The following is a 19,713-nucleotide window of genomic DNA, read 5'->3' as shown; positions in this document are numbered from 1 at the left end:
AGCTTCTGGAGTAGACCGATTCTGGTGAAGGCCCATCAGTTGGTGTCAGCTATCCACAGTTGGGTTAAATCTTGCAGCCTCCCTACATTGAAAAAACATTCCAAAATGACTTTTGTTTCCCACCTGTTAACGTGATTTGCAGTTGTATATACATCAAAAGGCAAAGTTTTATTTACTAGTATTCACATTCTTATTGATCTCTTTTGTTGTTTTATTTGCACCACCACTGTCGATTGCGGAATAATAGTTTTCGGGTGTGATGCACCGGCACCGCAAGGCCTATTGTAACATGTAACGTTAGCCTGGTTTATATGGTTATCAGACAGACTGGGGGTATTGTCCAACAACAGGGTAATAGGATAGAATATGGTAGAGCGACGGCACACTGACATTCCAGCGAACCTAGACAAAGAGATTATTTTTAATATTATGTATGTCTCTCTTTTTTTTCTCTCAATTCCATATCCCGTCGAGTGACTTTCCAACCGACATGTTATACTAGTAAGTTACAACAGCCCCCCTCCCCACACATATTTTTGTTTACCTATTTCTCCGGGAAGAAAACCCAAACTGTTGTTGCTCAGACTCAGGTAAGTCAGTGTGCTGAGTTCACCTATTCCAGTCGGAAGCAGAGTCAGGCTGTTACAGTCCAAAGTCAGTTCTTCAAGTTGCTGCAAAGCCAAGAGTTCGGTGGGCGGCATAAGAAGTTTGTTGTTGTTGAGAAGGAGTCGTCTGACATGTGTCACCTGACGTACCGTTGGTGGCAGGACGCTGATATCTCGGTGACTTAAGTTCAGAACAGCTTCCTGCTTCTGGAGACACCGTTCGATCACATTGTCTATTTCTGGAGTTCCCATTCTGCTCCAAAGTGTACGAGGTCACCAAGTTACCTTTACTACTTCGTCTATGACCGCCATTTTGACTACGGACCATTCCATTCGTTGGTAGGGGGGATTTTTATAAACCTGCCCCACAGAAGTGCCTCTGGCTGCTAGTGACACTAGTATCTCTCGACTCCGCGTGCGCGTCCGCGCGTGTGTGTGTGTGTGTGTGTGAACCAAGGACATCTTCTTGGTGTGAACAGAAGGAAGCTATGGGTGAATTTTAATACTAGCACTAGTATCAAGGACATTATGTTGGGACTTGAAAATTGAAATCACTTTGTAATATTTGGCATCTCCCCTAGAGTCATGATTTAGTTGCTTTTTGGCTCAGGAAGAAGTGATACCAGTGAAAGGTGGGGCTCTTGCATAATGTATTTTCTCATTCAATTAGGAAACGCTACAATAATAGCTTTTCTGTAAAACAATAAAACTCATGTACTTGAAATTGTGACCTGAAATTAGTGGAGGCCAAAGGATATACTAATTATGTTACAAGTACTGATCCATATGTCAATAGTAATCTTTGAACCAGATAGAGCTACATTTACAAACTTTTGCAGGAACACAATGTAATTCATAGTACAAAATGACAAGGCATTGTGATACCTATCTATTGTTTGTCTTCTTTTTGTTGTTGTAAATTTACTAATAAGTCAAATAGCAGTACATGTATTTGCCATATCATAATTCTAAACAACTACGTGTACAAATATATCCAGTCTTGAAGGCAGGGAAGTAAAATCTCCTGCATCAATGATCACATATACTCTCTATAATCCCTCACAAAGCCTTGATTTCTATTCTTTTAGTCTTCTCCTTTGAACTTCTTGACAGAAGGGTTAGAGTCAAGCTGGTAAATGTCTTTGACATTAGAGCCAATATTCTTCCCTAGTCTATGGTCCTTGAAGTTCTTCAGCTTACGCACAACTCTCTTTTCCGAGAGATCCTTCCTTAGGTGTGGTGCATACATTTGCTTGAAGAAAATGTTTTCCTGGGTGTCTTCCAGGTGATAGTTGAAGCGAGTGGGAGGGTTGAAGGGTACCGGTTCTGGGCCCCACTCAACCTGAAGGGGCTCTGTGCGGTTTCCCAACACCTGTAACAGTGTCCTTAACACATTGTCATTGAAACCAACAACTTGGCCATCCTGGACGTCATCATACAGAGGCTGGCTGTCCTGGTAGAACAGGACATTCCTCAGTGGGTTGTCTTCCTGCTGAAGACTGAGTGTGTTCAGCTGATAGCACCCAAACGTGAAGTAACGGCCATCTGTAAGGATGGCTTGTGAAGTGATGGGGTACTGCAAGTCCTGGTACCAAGTGAATCCTGTATATAGAGAGTATACTTTTAGTTTGAATAATAATGCCAGCTTGCTTATTTGAAACAGCAGCAGATTTACAACAGAACTGTAGATACTGAACACCAGTAAGAAATGTAGAAGCAACTGTCTCTGTATGTCTTAGAAATGTCATGAGTGAAAGAAATGAGAGATCAAATTCAAACCTCTATAGAAAGCCTGTGCTGCTGTCCACCCAAACAGACCCATGACCGCAGCCCCCATGATCCTTAGCTCAAGCTGGTCCCCAGTCTTGTCCCTATGCAGGTCCTGTTGAAACTTCTCCCTGCTGATGTCCTTAGAGAACACACGGAACTGGGTGTGTCCACACTGGGTAGGGGACTCAATCTTGAAGCCTGTTATATAAAGAATGTCAAGCAATATTATGGCATATACAATACCTACCTGTCTACCTAGTGATTGATGGAAATGAAAATAGAAATGTAACTGAGACCTGTTTTGCTCCAAATTCTGACTGGTAGCATCTCTCAATTTCAATAAAGGTGATATGATACGACAGCAAGGTGAATATTGTGTGGCAGAATAGCATACCTGGAAAGATGGTACGTTTTCTGGTCCTCTCAAAGATAGCAAGATGGCTAGGAGACCACTCATAGACAGGGATTTCACCATCAATACTCGCATCACTGTCCATTGGGCAATACTGGACAAAAAAGGCCATAAACACATCAGTGTTGTATGCACAAATTAAATGCAAGTGTAAGCATATTCATTGTCTACAGTACTGGACATCTGGGTCTACAAATTCAATTACGATAGATAGCCATGCCCGTAGCCAGGGGGGGTTCAGAAGAACCCCCCACAAGGCTCGAAGGTCCACTTTTTGGTCCACTTTTTATGTAAAGGTCCACTTTTTGGTCCACTTTTTATGTAAAGGTCCAAGATTTTGCTTGAAAAGATGGACTGGAATCGTAGAAAAACTGCTCCCTTTGTCATTGAATAAAAATTTATCTCTGATTTTTTCTTGGAAAGCCTCTCAAAAATGCATTCATTTTTCAAAATTTTCCCCCGGACCGCCTAGGAACCTCGCGCCTTTGGCACTCGCTGGTCCCCTCAAGCAGTGGGAAGAACCACCCCATTCAAAATCCTGGCTACAGGTATGATAGCTACTGTTTCATAGGTTTATTCATCCATTTTCAAACCTCATATGCAAACAGGACTTTCTCAGTACCCACACAAAGGGAAAAGGAAGACAGCATTGTTGTGAACTGACCTGTGGTAAGGGATGCTGTGTAAGGATCTGGATGTCTGGTTGGTCCAGCAGCTGGCACCAGTACTCTGTATGTGGCCAGCAGTATTCTACCTTGGGATCATGGATTATGTTAGCTGTGGCAAGATGGGGTGCTCCACCGCTGACAGCAGTGGTTAGGAGACGTGCCAGCTCCTTTGTAAACACCACGCCAAAGCGGTATGGCTCCCTCCACTTCTTATCATTCCTCTTCATGTAAAGCCTCTCTTGTAGTATGAGATCCATTACCTTCACAGGGGAAAAAATTGCATACATTTGCACATTAATGTTTGAACTAACAATGTCAATAAACTATATCGAATGCTACAAGTTCATTTATTTTTGCAGCACTCACACTTTGCAACACAATGAAAATCAAGTGTTTACAGTATCATTTGGCTCACATTTGAATTTGAAACAACGTAGTAACACGTTTTCATAGGGAGAGTTCGCAAAATCAAATGATCCAATAATATCTTGATTAAGATGACTGAGTCACTTCCATAACATACCTGAGACTTGACCTGCTCAAATCTGTCGTCCAACGTTACATCTGTAATGGACTCTGGCAGTTGCTTCACCACTGTTGTCTTTGTCACCCATTGTTGGTAAGCATGAACATTGTAGCGCCGTCCCAGAGCATACAGCATGTAGGCTTTACGATTCTGCTGCAGCAAGGCAGTGATCTTGTCCTTCGGTGATGAAAGAGAGGCAATCTTTTGCCTAATCAGCTGTCTTTTGTACTTCTTGGCAACTGCAGGAAGTGAAAACATGCCTGACATGAAAAAAGGTGTTGCACTTGCAGATTCTCACATTATAGCTTTATACAATCAGGGGAGAGAAGGTGAATTTCACATTACAACAACATATCGTGAAGGTAGATGGAAAATCTCCAACATGCCATTCTTCTCTGTAACATGAATTTGAAGGCGTTTGTTTGCAAACAATGAGAATGAAACTAAATTTATGGAAACCCTACACAAATACATTCACATTTTGTCCATGCTGTTCTACACTGTACAGCAGTCAGCCTATGGTAGATAATATGTGTGAAACACTGCTCCTTTGTGTCAACGTGTCTAATTAGCCTACTTTAGTAATGAAAATGAAAGCACATTTAGTAATTTATGCTACAAATTTCATCGCTACAAATTTATTAATAGCAAGGGACAGCCCCCCCCCCCCTTTCCCCTAACATCTGACCTTCCGAGTTTGACGTGAGGGACGGTACAACGGGAGGATACAGCGGCTTCTTCTCCTGTTCTACGTCAACTGAAGGAATAGTTTGAACACTCGTCATGCATGATCTTGCAAGCATTTTGGGATGCCAGGTAAAACTGCACGACTTGCCAACGACCAGGCACGATCGCATGTTCTGAATGAGCGCCGCCATCTTGAACGCGTGCTGACGTCACAAATTTGTAATCTTCAAGCAGATGTTGGGGTGAAGGATCACTTCCTCTGAATAGCGCCTGAAAACGTAACCTAACGTTGCACCCTGTGTCGGCCCATCTTCTCTACGAAATTTACAAACCCAGATTAAGTATGGTCAAGCATAACGTAAAGTTCACTTGAAAAGCAATGATACTTGAAAATGTTTGGAACGGGGAAACCATATAAGACCATATAAGTTAATAATAACGTTACCAGTATAACGTTACACAATCAATTTCCGAAGACGGTATCATTCAGGGGTAAACTATTGTGCTTTTTCTTTCACGGGATAACTTTTATATGCTGTCCTATTTCATGGTGCAACAAACTGACATAACTTCCATAACGCCTTGAATTATTCGTCTTCCACTGCCTAAAAAGAAGAAGTCAAACCCAGTAAATCTAGTACCATGCATGTTGTAGAATATAGTATAATGCTAGAGGTATATATAGTCTCACATACCACTGTATTTTCTTTCTTATGTTGTTTGTAACTGCAATTAGCCCTCGGGCATGTATTTGCAATAAACTTTCTTTCTATATCTTTCTATATAAAATCGATGGTCGCGTGGCCCGTTGATGCTAAACTAAAGGCTCGATTTCTGCACCTTACTGTTGTCCCAGCGAGCAGTTTAATTTGTGATGCCGGGAGCCTTGGGCTTGGGCAGCCATGAACAGCGGATACATTACAGTTATTTGTGTCTCATAGATATTTATAATTCAAAATCATTCTCCAAAAGAGAAAAGACTTAGTATTACATATCTTATTCTTAGATATTCACTGAAATTGCACTCGACTTTTGACTCGTCCTTTGTCGGTAGATATAATGATAGGTATGGTGCCAATATCATGCCGTACAATACCCAGTGGATTTACAGCAATAACGATGTATATCATCCCCCTGGGACAAAACTACGTGATCTGTCGCCTGCGTTTGACCGATACCTGTCGCCGCCATCCCTCGGGATATATTTAATCTCGCCTAATCTTTCATCACCGCACCCATCATTGGCTCCAATAAACCGTTCATGCAAAATTGTAAGTTCAGCACTTGCGGCAAAGTCCGCCAAGCCAGTCCTGACAGTGTCATGACAGAGGCAGGATCTGCCGTATCTACTTTGGACAAGCAGTACTGTGTCCAGAAACGCGTCGAGATGCGAAAGTTTGATGAAGCTATACAAAACCTGAAGAGAGAGGAAACGGTGTTCCTGTCCTCCCACGACTATAGGGTGCGCCAGGTACAGCGGCGTATGGAGATCCTCAGGGACAAGAGGAACAAAATCATCCAGGAACGAACGGAGGGGGTAGAGACAAACGTTTTCACTTTGAACGGACTGGCAGAGTTGTCCCGCGCCGCACGGGCCGGGCAAATGAGGCGTAGGCCAAGTGACGCATTACTTCAGAGTGACGCGGTGACGGAGCTGAAAAAGGTATGGGCTATTCCTTTTCTTTTTTCTTTTTCAATAATCAACTGCAATTTTGATACATTGTTCGATGTGCTAGTTATGTGATGACATCGTGCGCAATTCTTTACAAAACTGCTAGGTATCGTGGAGAACTCCCCCTCCTACTCCCTACAGTAGTTCAGACGAGGATTCGGACTCAGAAAACACCGAGAACCGCACGGATACCCAGTGGATGGGGATCACACGAACCGATCGCTCAGCAGGACACTACTCCGGCGTTTCTGGATTCAGAGCGTTGCCATTCATGGGTTTGCCGCGAAACGAAGGCTTTACTAGTCCAGACAATCGCTCAAAAAGTTGTCTGCAACAAGGAAGAACCCCAGGAGCTACTCGAGACCGTGGGTCAACCTTTCTACCACATATAACACGAAAACACACGGATAACGGATCTAGGGACAGGTATCACAGACTAGCCATCTCCGGACTTGGTTATAACAAACCGTTTTCTGTGGGAAACAACAAAGGCAGGCTACCTGATCACCGGGCCCACGTGACGAGCCTTCCCTCTTCCCCTGCACTGCCTCGGCATTCAAAGAGGAACACAAACTTTCCGGCACTTTTCAAGGCAGTAGCGAGTGGCAACGCCAGGGCACGATCTTCTTTTAGTTGCTAAACATATAATACTTCTTCATTCGTATGTGCCAATCTGGAAGTTGGATGGTGCGAGCCTGTCTTGTTTTGTTTCACATAATATGATGAAGATGTTACAAACTTCTTGTTTTGACTAATAATGTGTTGCTTTCTGCACAGAGTTCTAAATTTCAGTACAATGAAAAGCTAGTTCTTAAAAAAAATGATTCTGGCTATTGTTACTTCTCTGTTTGTGTATACATACCTTTGTACAACTGTACATTTGCACTCTGCGTTTTAACAGACAACCAATGAGCAGATGATGCTAATTGTGAGTCATTTAGTATTAGCATTATTCATTTATTCATTGCCACTTAATTAGTTTGTTTGTCAAGCTGTGTAATGCATAAATAGAATTGGTTTGTGTTAGCAAAAAATTGTACACAAGTACAGTGCAAGTGGCTCTGCTTACTAGTATCACTTCTGGAGTATGAGGTGAAAACTTCACATATTAATTATTTGTCACAATTTCCACTGGAAATCAATGTAAACATCATTTTAAGGTATCATGGTATTCTATTGACCATGAATGCTATACATTTTGGCATGAAAACTTCACTGGCTACTAGATTACCCTGGTAGAGGTGTAAGAAGGGCATTCCAGATGTTCTATGACTACATTGTTGATATCTAAGTGAATCACTACTATATGCACTGAATAAGGTTGGCCCATTTTGGCAAAGTTGGGGAAATTGACTATTGAGCAATTTTTGACCTCATGGCAAACCTAATAATCTAAGACCATCAAAGCAGTACTTTCCAAGCAGAGGCTTAAGCTTTGGCTTATTTTTATATAACCCAAAGGGGTATGTATAAACCAGTGTTCCAACCTATGACTGATCACTGTATGGTAGTTGTTACTTATTAATAGTTAGCAAACACTCAATAAAGATAGGCACAAACAAGAATTTTGGACCAATAGAATTGGTTTATTACGTTGAAGAAGTCGAATGAATTCAGCTGGTGCCCATCATCTCATACCCACATCTAAACTTTCCAAGAAGCACTAACATCGGAATCATTGTAACATGTGTCCAAATGACTGTAGATGTGCTCATGGTTATAAAATCAGCAACAATGGTATCATCTCAGCAGAAGCTCTGGAAACTTGTAATCTTCCTCATCCATCTGTAAAGGTAGAGATAAAAATTTGGTCAGTGCACACAAATGAACTAGCAATCGTTACCTTCAGACTTCAGGTTTAGTATCAAGTTGTAAGGAGGTGAAACATTTTCTACCTTCCCACTATCTTATCATATTAAAGACTGAAGCCTGAAATTCTGTGGCAACAACACAGTATAGTCAAGGAACTTCCTTGGTATAGGTAAGACTTTCTGGATAACAAGCAGACCCTGATTAGCAATGATATCTCACCTCAGTACTAATGAAGACTGTACAAAGTGTACATGATGTTATTCGTCCTTCTGGATGAATTTCCCCCTGATGTACGGCACAAACTTCAACACAGCCTTCCAGTCTGTGGCCCACACCACTGCTATGGCTCCCAGTCCTCCCCACACTGCCGCTGTGCCTTTCCTGAAGCATGGGAGAAACATCATCTTGTAACGGCATTGCATAACTCATAACACTTTGGGCACATGTTGGTCTCTATGGTCTACCTTGGAAACTATGAAAACCATGCTCTTCTTTCCCAGCACTTGGTTCCAGTGCGCAGAAAATGGTGTTTCGAGTGCTGAATAGTTGCCAGCACTGGGCTTCCAGTGATGAGGCACTCTCTGCACTGGAAAAGCAGCGTGCTGAAAGAACGTTCAGCACTGGAAACAGAGTGCAGAGACAGTGTTCAAATTCCAGTGCTGAGGAAGCTTCAGCACTGGAACAAAGCCGATCAGCTCTGGAAACCAGTGCTCAACTTTCTTCAGCACTGGCCATCCAGTGCTGACGCAGTTTTGACTACTGAATCAGCACTGGAACACCTGGTGACTACCTACTCCACTGGTAAATTGTTAATCTCATCTGGCCAAATTCTAGATTTTTTTAAATCATGAAAAAGACTTCAGTACACACAGTACACTAAAGATGCCCATGTAACGTTACAAGTAGCCCCCCACCCCCTTACACGAGAAGGTCATTGTCGACACGACCCGTTTTACTCACCAGTTATTGGCCAGCTCCCGATATTTGTCTCCTGTGAAGACCTTTAACGTGTGGTTCTTCTGTAAGAATTGTCTTACCAAGGTGCTCATGTTTAAGGATAATTTAGGTGTTCTTCTGACAGCAAAGAGAAGCAGCGTCTGACCTGCGAGGTATGACCTGCGGTGTGATCACCAGAAGTGACACTAAGTGCGCATGTGTAAGTTGGACCAGCCCATTCTTTTCCAGGTGACAAATATTTTCATGAAAAGCACAAAATCACTCTTGTTTATCCAAATATGCATTATGAGTTGAAAATATATATATATAATATGTTTGAACTTGCGATAGTAATGTAAGATAATGTGTTATTGAATAGTCATTACTCCATGCTCAATGTTAGAAGTGTCTTCCCCGTATCAGAGTGGAATATGCCGCAATTATGGCGTTTTCTTTGACTCGTGAGGATGGACCACTTCCTGCTCCCAAAGTAAGGTAGGAAACGCAAACTGTGCTCCGCTAGATCAACTTAACTCTACCCCACACTTCTCTAGTCTATTCTACAATAGGCCTACTTTAATCCATGCTTCTCAACGCTAGATTTACTTTCTCCTTGCTACAGTATACCATGCTGCATGGTGTGAGCTATTCATGTTGCAATGACTATTGCAAATATGACAAATAAAACTTTGTGTGTTCTTTTCTGTAGGGTCAGCTCTGTACTTAACAGGGATGTGAAACAGTTTGGCAAAAAGTTCATGTTCGACGGTGACGAGGAGACTTGCTGGAATTCAGACCAGGTACTCATATTTCCCTCATATCATCATTCCCAGTGAATCATGAAGCTTGTTTACTTTACAGTGGGCAGCCTGAGGTGTACTCTTATGATTCTCAGTTGATGATGATTTTACCACACTAAGTCGTTGTTTGTTTGTCACAGGGGAGTCCACAGTGGATTCTGGTGGAGTTTTCAGAAGAAGTGTGCCCACAGGAAATCCAGCTGCAGTTCCAGGGAGGGTTTGTGGGAAAAGACTGCAGACTGGAGGTCAGCAGTGGCGGTGGAGAGTTAGCAAGGTTCATGGACTTCTACCCAGAGGATGTCAACTCTCTGCAAATATCCTTTTGTTTCCAACACATATACAATGTATGATGTATAATTTTTGTTCAACATTAATGCTTACAGGAAGAAAGAAAAAAGACAGCCATGTCTTTGTGTTAGAATTGAAATCATAGTTGAAATCACTCTTTCTTGTGGTTGTTTTTTTATACCTTCCCTTGTCAGTGATTCTTCCATAACCCAATACCACAGATTTACAGTGAAGGAGGCACCATCAGTCAAGAGGTTACGGATAGTATTTCCCAGTAGCACAGACTTCTTTGGCAGAGTCACAGTGTACAAGTTGGAAATCATGGGAACAAGTATATGAAGCCTGTGGATATCCTATATTGACAGTACTATTTTTTACAATAAAAATTATTGTCAGATACTTTGTGTACTCTTTTGTGATGTACATGACCAGTGCTTATATATTGTAGGTATGGGAGATGTGTGTTGGGTAACACTAAGCATCTCAACAGAAAGCATTGATTTGAATCAGGAAAAGGAAGTCTCAACCAAAGTTCACTTCTTTTACTATATTGAAGAAGAAACAGCCTACCAGTCAATCACCTTCAGTATCACTAAAATATACTAATAGTGTATTTGTAAGGAATGCAAAAGTAAAAAGTTCTACCCTAAGTACTGACCTTTGAATTTCATTAAGTTGTCAGTGTCACAGACAAAAATGTACAACAAAAGTGGCATTCCTTTTTTTTAGGTCAAATGCTTCTGTCATTCTTTCAATATGTCTAACAATATGTCTTACATATTTTAGATACCAGTGAATACACAAGTCATACTACTAGCAGTCATCAAAGATTTGTATTCTAGTAGAAAAGAACTAGTTGAATAGGGAAATAAACATTTAATCCATGAGAATGCTATCAGAGGATATTAAACTTGGTTGTGCCAATTATAATGCCCCAATGGGAAACTAGCTAAGAGGAAAAGGTGCATTCACTTATTTTTGGATAGGGTTCTCTGTTTCTCAGCATGTTCTACTATTTTCTCATCAACGTATAGTCCTTTTCGCCGCCGGACACTATTCATGTACAGACGTCCTTGATTTTCAGAGTCAGCCTTCTCCCCAAAGTGCATCAACTCCTCCTCAGTAATTGGCTCCCAGAATGGGTCACTGTTAACAACCTGAAACGGAAATGGGAGACCTTAGAAAATACCTGATTGTTCAATTTGATACATTATAAGACAGAAATACATGTAGTTATATCTAAATGTGATTCATCTTACCAGAAATAATTAGACAATACTTAATTTTAAGGAGTGAAGTGAAAATTTTATTATCACATGTAAAATACCCAATATGTTGAGATGAGTCAAGTCTATTACTTAGTACAATGTATATGGACAGTTGTCCAACTCACCTCCCAGTGACTGAACACCAGCTGAGGGCTGGCCAGTCCACTTGTTTTCTTTCTGATTTCCTCAGCAAAGCCAAAACTCTCTGCCACTGGAAGTGCTGCTTGGATGCTGAAGACTGAGAGACTTTCGTTCATGTCCTCCCTCAGAACCTTGCCATTCTTTCGACCAAGCACAGCATACATCTTGCCTTCAATACAAACCAGGCATATTCATTGTGAGAATGTGCCTGCAAGACCTTCACTTTAATATTTAAAATACAACTACAGTACATGGTAACTGATATGTAAGCATGATGGGTTTCAGTAATAAAGCATGGTTCACCTAGTACATCTGCTGTGGCCTGGATGTCACAAGTATACATGGCAGCCATCAATCTCTGGGGGTGTTTCTGAAAAGCTCGTCGGCAGGCCTCCTTCATTGTAGAGATCAGCTGACCTGAAGCAAAATTGAAGGCTCATTAACATTTAAAACTTTTAATTTTAATGCACAAATGAAAGGAAACACTGGGAAGACAAGGATTTTCTTTAATTGTAGGTGTCAAAATATGAACAATTTAGGTTAAAAATGTATATTCTGAATCATTTTATCTGACCTAAGCTGAAAATCTTTTAACAGTCTAACCAACCTGTGAATGGGCCGTGACGATTCATGAAGTCTGACTCGGCTGTTTCCCTGTCAGAGTCATCTCCGCTGGACTCAGAGTCCTCATCCACTCCTTGTGACAGTCTGTGTTCCCTGGGGGAGACAAAGTGACTACAAGGAGACATAGACGTACCAACAGTATCTGAGGCATCTGAGTGTTCAGATGACACACTCTCCCCTTCAGTTCTTGTTTCCTCCTCTCTTGATACTGCAGCGTTAGAGAAATCGTTTGTCAGAGCATCATTGTTTTTTGTTGTTCTCTTCTCTGACAGTTGTCCGTGCATGGTCCACTCTTCCACCATAAAGCACACTCCCATGAGGGGCTCCTCACACAGTGGTCCTGCCAGGGTTGCCAGCTGAAACCCACTCCCAATGGCATGGTCAAAAGGTCGAAACTGTGCTGCTGATTTCACCTCTCCCTTGTCTATGGAGTCCCACACCGATGGTCGCTGATAACCTGCAACCCTGTTCAGCAGTATGTTTGGACCATTTCTCCTGGGTCCAAATGCCCAGATCTGATCTATGGCACCTCTGTAATGTTTACCTGCTTGTGCAAACTTGGCCTCAAGAGTGGACTTCAGCTCAGTTAATCTATTCAGTGTTTCTGCTGTGACCTTTGCTCTTTCAGCTTGATGGCGACTGATGTCCCCGCTTGACTTGGTCATCTTGTCCAGTGTGCGGAGCAGGTCTGCATTATTGTCCAGAAGGTTGCTGATGTCCTCAGGCAGAGGCATGGCACTCACCTTCAAACTGCACAGTTTGTTTGGAGTTTGTACCAGGACAGGCCCACCTGGAAATAATGGATAGTGATGGCTGCAGTGTCTATGACACACAACAACAAGTACATAGCAGTAAAATCTTAAAAAAAGATACTTTAGATTTGTGTAAAGATTGACAACTACAACATATTTTCTGTGGTTGAAAGTAGACTAGTAAAAACTTATTTGTTGTTGGAAAGACCAGTTAAATTTTATTTATTTAAAGGTTTGGATTGAAGGACTATTGTATAACAAACAGAGGTATAACAGTTACCCCATTTTATCTTTTCATCTGTAGCTTCCTTTCCAGACTTGGTGATGCGGTTTGTGTCATGGTCAATGACCTCATTGACCATGTCTACCTTAGGAGGGGGGATGATCGTCTCTCGGAATGGCACCATGGGGTCCGACACATTCAGCTCAATTTTGGCAAACCTGTTGACGTATCAGGTGGTGGAGCATTAGTATGATACCTTCTATCTATGAACAGTCACAATTCATTTTATCTTCCTGATAATATTAAGATACTGCTCAGATCACCACAGAGATATGATGAATTTTGTTTGATTTCGTAAACCACCAAGAATCCTCGACACTAACATACAAGTAGCAGGCACAAGTTCAGGATAGTTATGAGCACCTCTGTGTCAGGTCGTCCAGGCACCTCTGCAGGTGGACCTCCCCAGCAGTGACCAGGACGTGTTCCCCTGATTCCTGCACCAGAACCTCCACAGACGAGTCAGCCTGGTTCAACAGCCGCAAACCCTGCATCAGGGCACTCATGTCTCCTGGGGAGGAGGTGGTCAGCAATGTACCATAATATGGAAAAATGCCATATCACAATAATACTACTTTTTGAGCTATTAGACAATGCTGCTATCTTCTCACTTTCTTCTACCATATTAGATCATCTACCATCAAATGTATTAGAAATAAGTACCGGTATTCTCTAAAATTTCTGCTTGCATGAAAATGAAAAAAATGCTTGTAGATATAATTCAATAGATTTTAATGAAGTTTCTACTTTTATCAAACTCTTGAGTTAGTACTCTATAGTAGCTACACAGTATCCATACCTGCATGTTTGGGCTCAACAGCCACCCTGACAATGGGTGCAGCATCTAGATACACAGGAGAGAAGGCAGGGCAGGCAATGGTGCTGGATACAGTGGCAGACTTCAACACATGGGCCTGAAGACCTCCAATTCCTGTTCAGACATTCAAATACAGGTGTTTACAAATCTTCTAGACCTGACTATCAAATATGGTATCACAAGCAGAAACCAAAAATGCAATGTACATTTAATACCATCCATTAATTCTACTTCCCAAGTTTGGCCTACCTAGTATGTTGCCAGCTGGCACCTCATCAACAGTTTCCAGCTCCTTTCCCATTAACAGGTACAAGTCCTCCACCATGACAGCTGCCACATGCTTCAGCTGTGAGAGATCTCCAGGTGCATCAGACAACTGCTGCAGGGCATGTAAGGGGTTGTGTTTGGGTCCCAGGATGTATAACTGCTGCCCCCTCTTCACTTTTCCACTGAACACTCGAGCAAATCCAACAAAGACGTTGGAGTCGTCATCCACCTTCTCCTTTTTATTGGTAAGAATGGTTGTTGAACAGGTGTTGTTCCCTGGGAGAGACATAATAAAGCATGTTGATAAAGCATGTGGTGCCTTTGTGGGGTCGTGTGACATAATGACAGAGCGTTCCACTCAGAACCAAGAGGTCCCGGGTTCGAACCCTGCCATGTCACTGATCTTGTGCTCTTGGGAAAGGCACTTTAAACGACTTTCCTGGATGGAGGCCTGGTGAACCCCATCTCGTATTAGCCACAAAAGGGCAGCAGAATCTTCAGGTAGTTGAAGGTGACCGCCTCAAAATGAAAAAAATGAAAGAAGAAGAAGAAGCACCTATATAGTAAGGGGTGAACTAAAGATGACGTTGAAATTCTATTGTTATCACTACTGCACTACATACCATATGTAATTTACAAACCATTTTCCTCGGTAGCCTGCTCCTGCTGAGGTTCCTGTGTCTGACTGGTGAGGGCAGCCAACTTCTCCTGGTGCCTTTGTCTGGCAAGTTCACGTTTCTTCTCTATCTCTTCCTGAGTCAGAGGTCTGAAAGAAATACATATTGTCACTGGTTTTAAAAAAAGGTCAGAAAGATTATCTCTAATATATCTATGATTCCTTAACTTCTAAACTTTTAATAAATCAGGGAACATAAGAAAAAATTAAAAGACAGTGCCCAATACATGTACATCAAATATGGCATGGACTTTTGGCTACCCTTAATTATTTCAAGTACCCTCCATGGGTGTCTTCAACTGACACATCAAGGCGCAAACATCTACCTTGGCCTGTTATGAGGCAGCACTTTGGGGTCCACCGAAAACATCTTGGAGATGAACACAATAACAGGAGCAGAGTCCTCTGCACTGCACATCAGGAAATCTGCATACACATATTAGAAGTTATGGTTGGTGATTTTTGTCTGTATTTAGTTGTGAAATACACAATGACATACATTTCATCTAAGAAGAAGAAAGGTTGTACCTTGTTTAAGCTTCTGTGTAGGTTGAGGTAAGGAGTCAAACCTCTGGGCAGTCTGACACATGAGGTGTTCCACCTTTTCAGGGGAGATCTGTAGTGGGCTGGGTAACTGGTCCACTGTCATCGCTACATGCAGTGGTTAGGGAACAACATCACATCAATGTGTCTGCAACACTACCTCATCAAACCTTTTGGTATACACTTTGGATCAACATAATCTCAAGAGAAATTTAAGGACAAAGTGATTGTTGTAAATGTAATGTAAAAATGTACTAAATGACATATATGTTTATCCAGAAGTCAAAGCCGGCTAATGGAGATTACCTATCTTTTTAGTCTTTCCTGTTGAAATATGTACCAGTGGCTATCAAACTAATCTATGACTGTGTCATAAGATATTGAGGTCAATGTCCAAAAGGATACCCAACACAGCTTCAGACAGTGGCAGCCACTGTCCACATACAGCCTGCAGCAGCACCCGGGGGTCATTGTGACGGGCGTCTCGTGCTGACAGGGTCACGTTCAAGGACTTCACTATCTTCTCCACTTTCTCCTTGTCCCTAGAGACACAACAGACAATGAACACACATGTTACTTACTAGTAATATAGTAGTACACTGCTCCTTTGTTCCTCTCCTATTCTACAGGCTGGTAGATTGTTGTAGCATCTTTGGCAACCAGTTTTCTGCAACCTTCTTGGTCTTCTGATGTTCTTAGTTGTAGTTAAGTTTTTTTTTCCAAATATTAGTCCAGAATAGTTTCATAACAGTCTATATGAATTGAATAGTTTTATCAGGTTGGAAACTCAATTGAACTAATTTTAAAAAACATTGTATATGAAGTTCGGGAACATTACCTTCTCACCAGAACAGCATCATATACAGCCCAGACATTCTCCAACACAAACTGTACAAAAAGTGGTTTCTTCCCTTTGGCCTAGAAATCAAAGAAAAAGAGAGACATTTTCGACACATTAGACACAAAATTGCTCTAAAATTGGTCTACCATGTCACAACATTTGTTAATAGTAAACTAAATCTATAGATGAAGCCTGAGCGGAAAGTTTAGTTTTCCAAAGTTTTACCTGAGCTCCTTTCATGACCCGCTTTGTTTTGGAGTGAACGTAGAAGTCTCCCCACAAAACCTTCTGAAGGATGTCCTCTTTGATGTTGAGTTTTGAGGCATACTGCTTAGCAAAGTGTTCTAATCTGGAAGCATAGATTCCGGTAAAAATATGTACCAGTATGTTGCATATGTATTGATGTCTTATTGTATACCAGTCATCTTATTAACATAAAGAGGCAGCAATATACTAATTAATATACATGTACAATAGAACAAATGACCTTGCTAAGTTATAGGATTGGTTTCCTTCAAAATACAACAATACAAGTTGGACAGGCTCACCTGAAACCCCACCCATCAATGGCACTAGCAAACACGACGTTGCCTTGCTCGGGTGAGAAATACAGGTTTGAGTCATCAGTGTGGTCCAGCTCTAAACTGTAGTCAAACACATGGTCCTCAGTGGCAACTGTGGGCTCCTTCACAGCATTGGTACTGTCTTCCTGTAAGTTACAATCAAGGCAAAAATAATGATCACTTCATTTTTAGCCTCCATGGTAGCCTATACAAACATGCAATCAAACATGTGACGAGAAAAATTTATGATACATGTATTTCATAAATCCATGTGTAGGCAGCAGCAGGTACATTGTATGACATCAGTATTCAATAATCCATTCAAAGCTTACAAAAATCACATATACAAAATCAACACTCGAAACTGATCATGGCAGGAGCAGCAGCAAAACATTGTGGTAAAGTAGGCTAGACTAAGCTGTTTCAGAACATGTAAAATAAACTCACAGTTGTTCCTTTCTTCATGACATCAGTAGAAAAGAGGTTTCCCATAATAGAGTTGACCTGTTGGTATAAAACTGACTTTTCATATCGCATCTTGATGATGACAAAGGAAAGTTAAACAACTCTACTGATTACAGCTATTGCAACACAAGCTCCTACATTATGTACTACACCCAATTGCAAATTTATCACCGGCTGAATTCCACATAATTCTTACAAATGTATGTGTACCTGTTCCAGAACCTGCTGCAGTACCAAATGTGCTTCCATGGGGGAGTTCTTGAGTTCTGTGATGAGTCTGTCGACTTTATTCAGTACCAGGACAGGTTTGATGTTCTCCAACCATGCCTGACGCAGTACTGCATGAGTCTACAGTAACAAACATACCGGGGGTAACTGTGTTAAGTACAAAGAAAACTAATTCATCACAACAAGCCACAGTTATTTGATGCTCTGACTATTTACTGTACAAACAGTCCATTTTTAAACGTTTGATTCTTGCATGATTCTTGGACAAGCAGTAAATACACTTCACTGTCTAGACTAGAAGTACAGTAGAGACGTCCTCACTTAGAATATTCTAAGCCCTACTGTTCAGTATGTATGAAGGCTGTGCCAACCTGTGGACACACCCCCTCTACAACATCCACCACCACCACAGCTCCATCACACAAGCGGACGGCGGTGGACACCTCACTGGAGAAGTCCACGTGGCCGGGGGAGTCAATCAGGTTCACCAGGTAGTCCTCACTCTCTGTACAACAGACAACCATATCAGCAGGTCAGATATGTCCAACATTCTCAATCTCAGTGAAATTTAAATCTTACTGAGGCAATAACTGCCATGAAATGAGTGCAACAAAACAGAGGGTCACTGACCTTTCTGAAACTGCAGTGAGATGGCGCTAGACTTCATGGTGATCCCTCGGATCTGTTCATCGGCCCGACTGTCCAAGTAGCGCAGCTGACATCACAAAAGGGACAGTAGCAATGTGTCATTTTCCAGTTTCTAGCAATGTGTCAAGATGGTGTCTTTGTCTTATTCAGTTAGTATATTAATATCCTTAGCTGCCTTAAGCTGTGTTAAACTTGGAAGAAATATTACATTTACAATAATCTCTACTTTCTGCGTGCAACGTCTGAACTATTTAAAGCATGTATGTGTAAAATATATAGACTTATGGAGGACTTAAAATGATGTGATCTTTATACTATATAACGTCTGACTCATACCTCTTCCCTCATGACCCCGATGAAAAGTGACCTGCAGGCCAATTTGAGCTTTCAATTGCTGCTAACTCAACATTTGCTTCTCTGTTGTGAGCCTGCTACTTGGGACTTTCACACTTATACAGCAGCTTAATTGTTTTTGTATGTGGCATCTTTTGCATATACTGATGTAGTTACTCACTTTTCCAGCAAGTCTCTTTGATATAACACCATTGCTTGCAACAAGAACATCTGCAAGAGTTGTTTTACCTGAGAAAAGAATCATGATGGTGAAGTGCTGAGTAACAATAAATCAAGAAATGGTAATTTTATGGTTTTAATATTCTTGAGTTAACATTTGACTGTGAATGACTATGAAAACAATCAACATTGAAAACTGTAACATTAATAGTGAAAATATAATTGCCACTCTCACTGCTCTTCCCACTCAAAGACCCAAGACTTTTGCAGTTCCAGCTGTTAAACAAATCATAATTTTTACCAATCACATTCTACATGTGGCACACCTTGACAGTGGCTATACTGAAACATAACAGACAGAAAGTATATTGACTGTCACTGTCTTGGTAGTCTGTAATGTTAGTGCTCAGTACCAGAAGCAGCAGTCTTTACCATGGTCGACATGTGCCAGGATACAGATGTTCCTGACGTTCTGTGGGTTCCCTTGCAGCTGCGCCAGCTGGCCAGGTGTCACTGTCCTCATGGCGACACTCGAGTGCTGACGGTATCAACCTGGCAAATCTTGGGCGGAAAAGGAAGATGCTAAGTGTCAATTCTTTTACAATCCGTCACAATTCATTCTTTCTTACGTAGTTACATAATTTAGCAGGCGCAGGTAAACAAAACGTTCAGGATGCATGTTGCGAAACACCACTAAAGTTTGGGTTATTTTAGTTGAAAATACTTACGTTTAGTGAGGGCTCCAGGCAGAATATGGATATCTCTGGGGTGTGGAGTCCGTTGAATGTAATATTTCTGTGCCGGGACGTTGCAAAATCTTGAAATTTTGCACTTTTTTCACGTGTTACAGTTTACCACTGTAAGCCGCCATGTTGTTGCATATGCTTCCGTAATTCCATAAACCTAGC

The 19,713-nt window shown here is 41.5% G+C and overlaps 5 protein-coding genes and 1 long non-coding RNA gene across 7 annotated transcripts in view; 2 read left to right on the top strand and 4 right to left on the bottom strand.

Moving 5' to 3' along the window:
* Positions 1-931, bottom strand: part of LOC109463043 (leucine-rich repeat-containing protein 57-like) — a 4,393-nt gene extending 3,462 nt beyond the window's left edge. Inside the window, exon 1 of the mRNA XM_019759734.1 lies at positions 545-931. Within this exon, the coding sequence (XP_019615293.1) occupies positions 545-857 (313 nt within the window). The 5' untranslated portion in view covers positions 858-931. The remainder of the gene's footprint in view (positions 1-544) is intronic.
* Positions 932-1,245: 314 nt separating this feature from the next.
* Positions 1,246-5,043, bottom strand: LOC109463088 (28S ribosomal protein S30, mitochondrial-like). Its single transcript, XM_019759800.1, has 6 exons — positions 4,670-5,043; positions 3,979-4,220; positions 3,452-3,715; positions 2,770-2,881; positions 2,385-2,573; positions 1,246-2,207 (listed from the first exon to the last, which is right to left on the bottom strand). The coding sequence occupies exons 1-6, from the start codon at positions 4,857-4,859 to the stop codon at positions 1,690-1,692; spliced, it is 1,515 nt and encodes a 504-aa protein (XP_019615359.1). The 5' UTR covers positions 4,860-5,043; the 3' UTR covers positions 1,246-1,689.
* Positions 5,044-5,624: 581 nt separating this feature from the next.
* LOC109463054 lies at positions 5,625-7,562 on the top strand. The gene is made up of 2 exons (XM_019759758.1): positions 5,625-6,331; positions 6,447-7,562. The coding sequence occupies exons 1-2, from the start codon at positions 5,930-5,932 to the stop codon at positions 6,978-6,980; spliced, it is 936 nt and encodes a 311-aa protein (XP_019615317.1). The 5' UTR covers positions 5,625-5,929; the 3' UTR covers positions 6,981-7,562.
* Positions 7,563-7,905: 343 nt separating this feature from the next.
* Positions 7,906-9,309, bottom strand: LOC109463056. The gene is made up of 3 exons (XR_002139800.1): positions 9,113-9,309; positions 8,372-8,533; positions 7,906-8,125 (listed from the first exon to the last, which is right to left on the bottom strand). It is a non-coding gene; the product is annotated as an uncharacterized LOC109463056 (long non-coding RNA).
* A 189-nt stretch (positions 9,310-9,498) lies between these two features.
* LOC109463055 (nuclear receptor 2C2-associated protein-like) lies at positions 9,499-10,575 on the top strand. Of its 2 annotated transcripts, none has more exons than XM_019759759.1 (4): positions 9,499-9,583; positions 9,798-9,888; positions 10,029-10,202; positions 10,396-10,575. In XM_019759759.1, exons 1-4 carry the CDS (start codon positions 9,531-9,533, stop codon positions 10,513-10,515), a joined length of 438 nt encoding a protein of 145 aa, XP_019615318.1. In that variant the 5' UTR covers positions 9,499-9,530; the 3' UTR covers positions 10,516-10,575. The 2 variants fall into 2 exon arrangements, with proteins under 2 accessions (XP_019615318.1, XP_019615319.1); XM_019759760.1 differs by having other exon boundaries at positions 9,525-9,578.
* A 114-nt stretch (positions 10,576-10,689) lies between these two features.
* Positions 10,690-19,702, bottom strand: LOC109463052 (elongation factor-like GTPase 1). Its single transcript, XM_019759757.1, has 22 exons — positions 19,534-19,702; positions 19,238-19,366; positions 18,807-18,874; positions 18,275-18,359; positions 18,016-18,149; positions 17,627-17,764; positions 17,399-17,455; positions 16,937-17,097; positions 16,614-16,737; positions 16,386-16,465; positions 15,953-16,089; positions 15,533-15,655; positions 15,331-15,430; positions 14,970-15,094; positions 14,311-14,604; positions 14,044-14,175; positions 13,608-13,755; positions 13,242-13,402; positions 12,193-12,999; positions 11,889-12,002; positions 11,570-11,754; positions 10,690-11,333 (listed from the first exon to the last, which is right to left on the bottom strand). Exons 2-22 carry the CDS (start codon positions 19,326-19,328, stop codon positions 11,145-11,147), a joined length of 3,453 nt encoding a protein of 1,150 aa, XP_019615316.1. The 5' UTR covers positions 19,329-19,366; positions 19,534-19,702; the 3' UTR covers positions 10,690-11,144.
* Positions 19,703-19,713: the final 11 nt, after the last annotated feature.

Source organism: Branchiostoma belcheri, unplaced genomic scaffold, assembly GCF_001625305.1.
Source record: "Branchiostoma belcheri isolate BF01 breed outbred unplaced genomic scaffold, Haploidv18h27 scaffold121, whole genome shotgun sequence".
NCBI classification, from domain to species: Eukaryota; Metazoa; Chordata; class Leptocardii; order Amphioxiformes; family Branchiostomatidae; genus Branchiostoma; species Branchiostoma belcheri.
The sequence above is the reverse complement of the archived record's forward strand: the minus strand, read 5'-3'. Positions and strand labels throughout refer to the sequence as shown.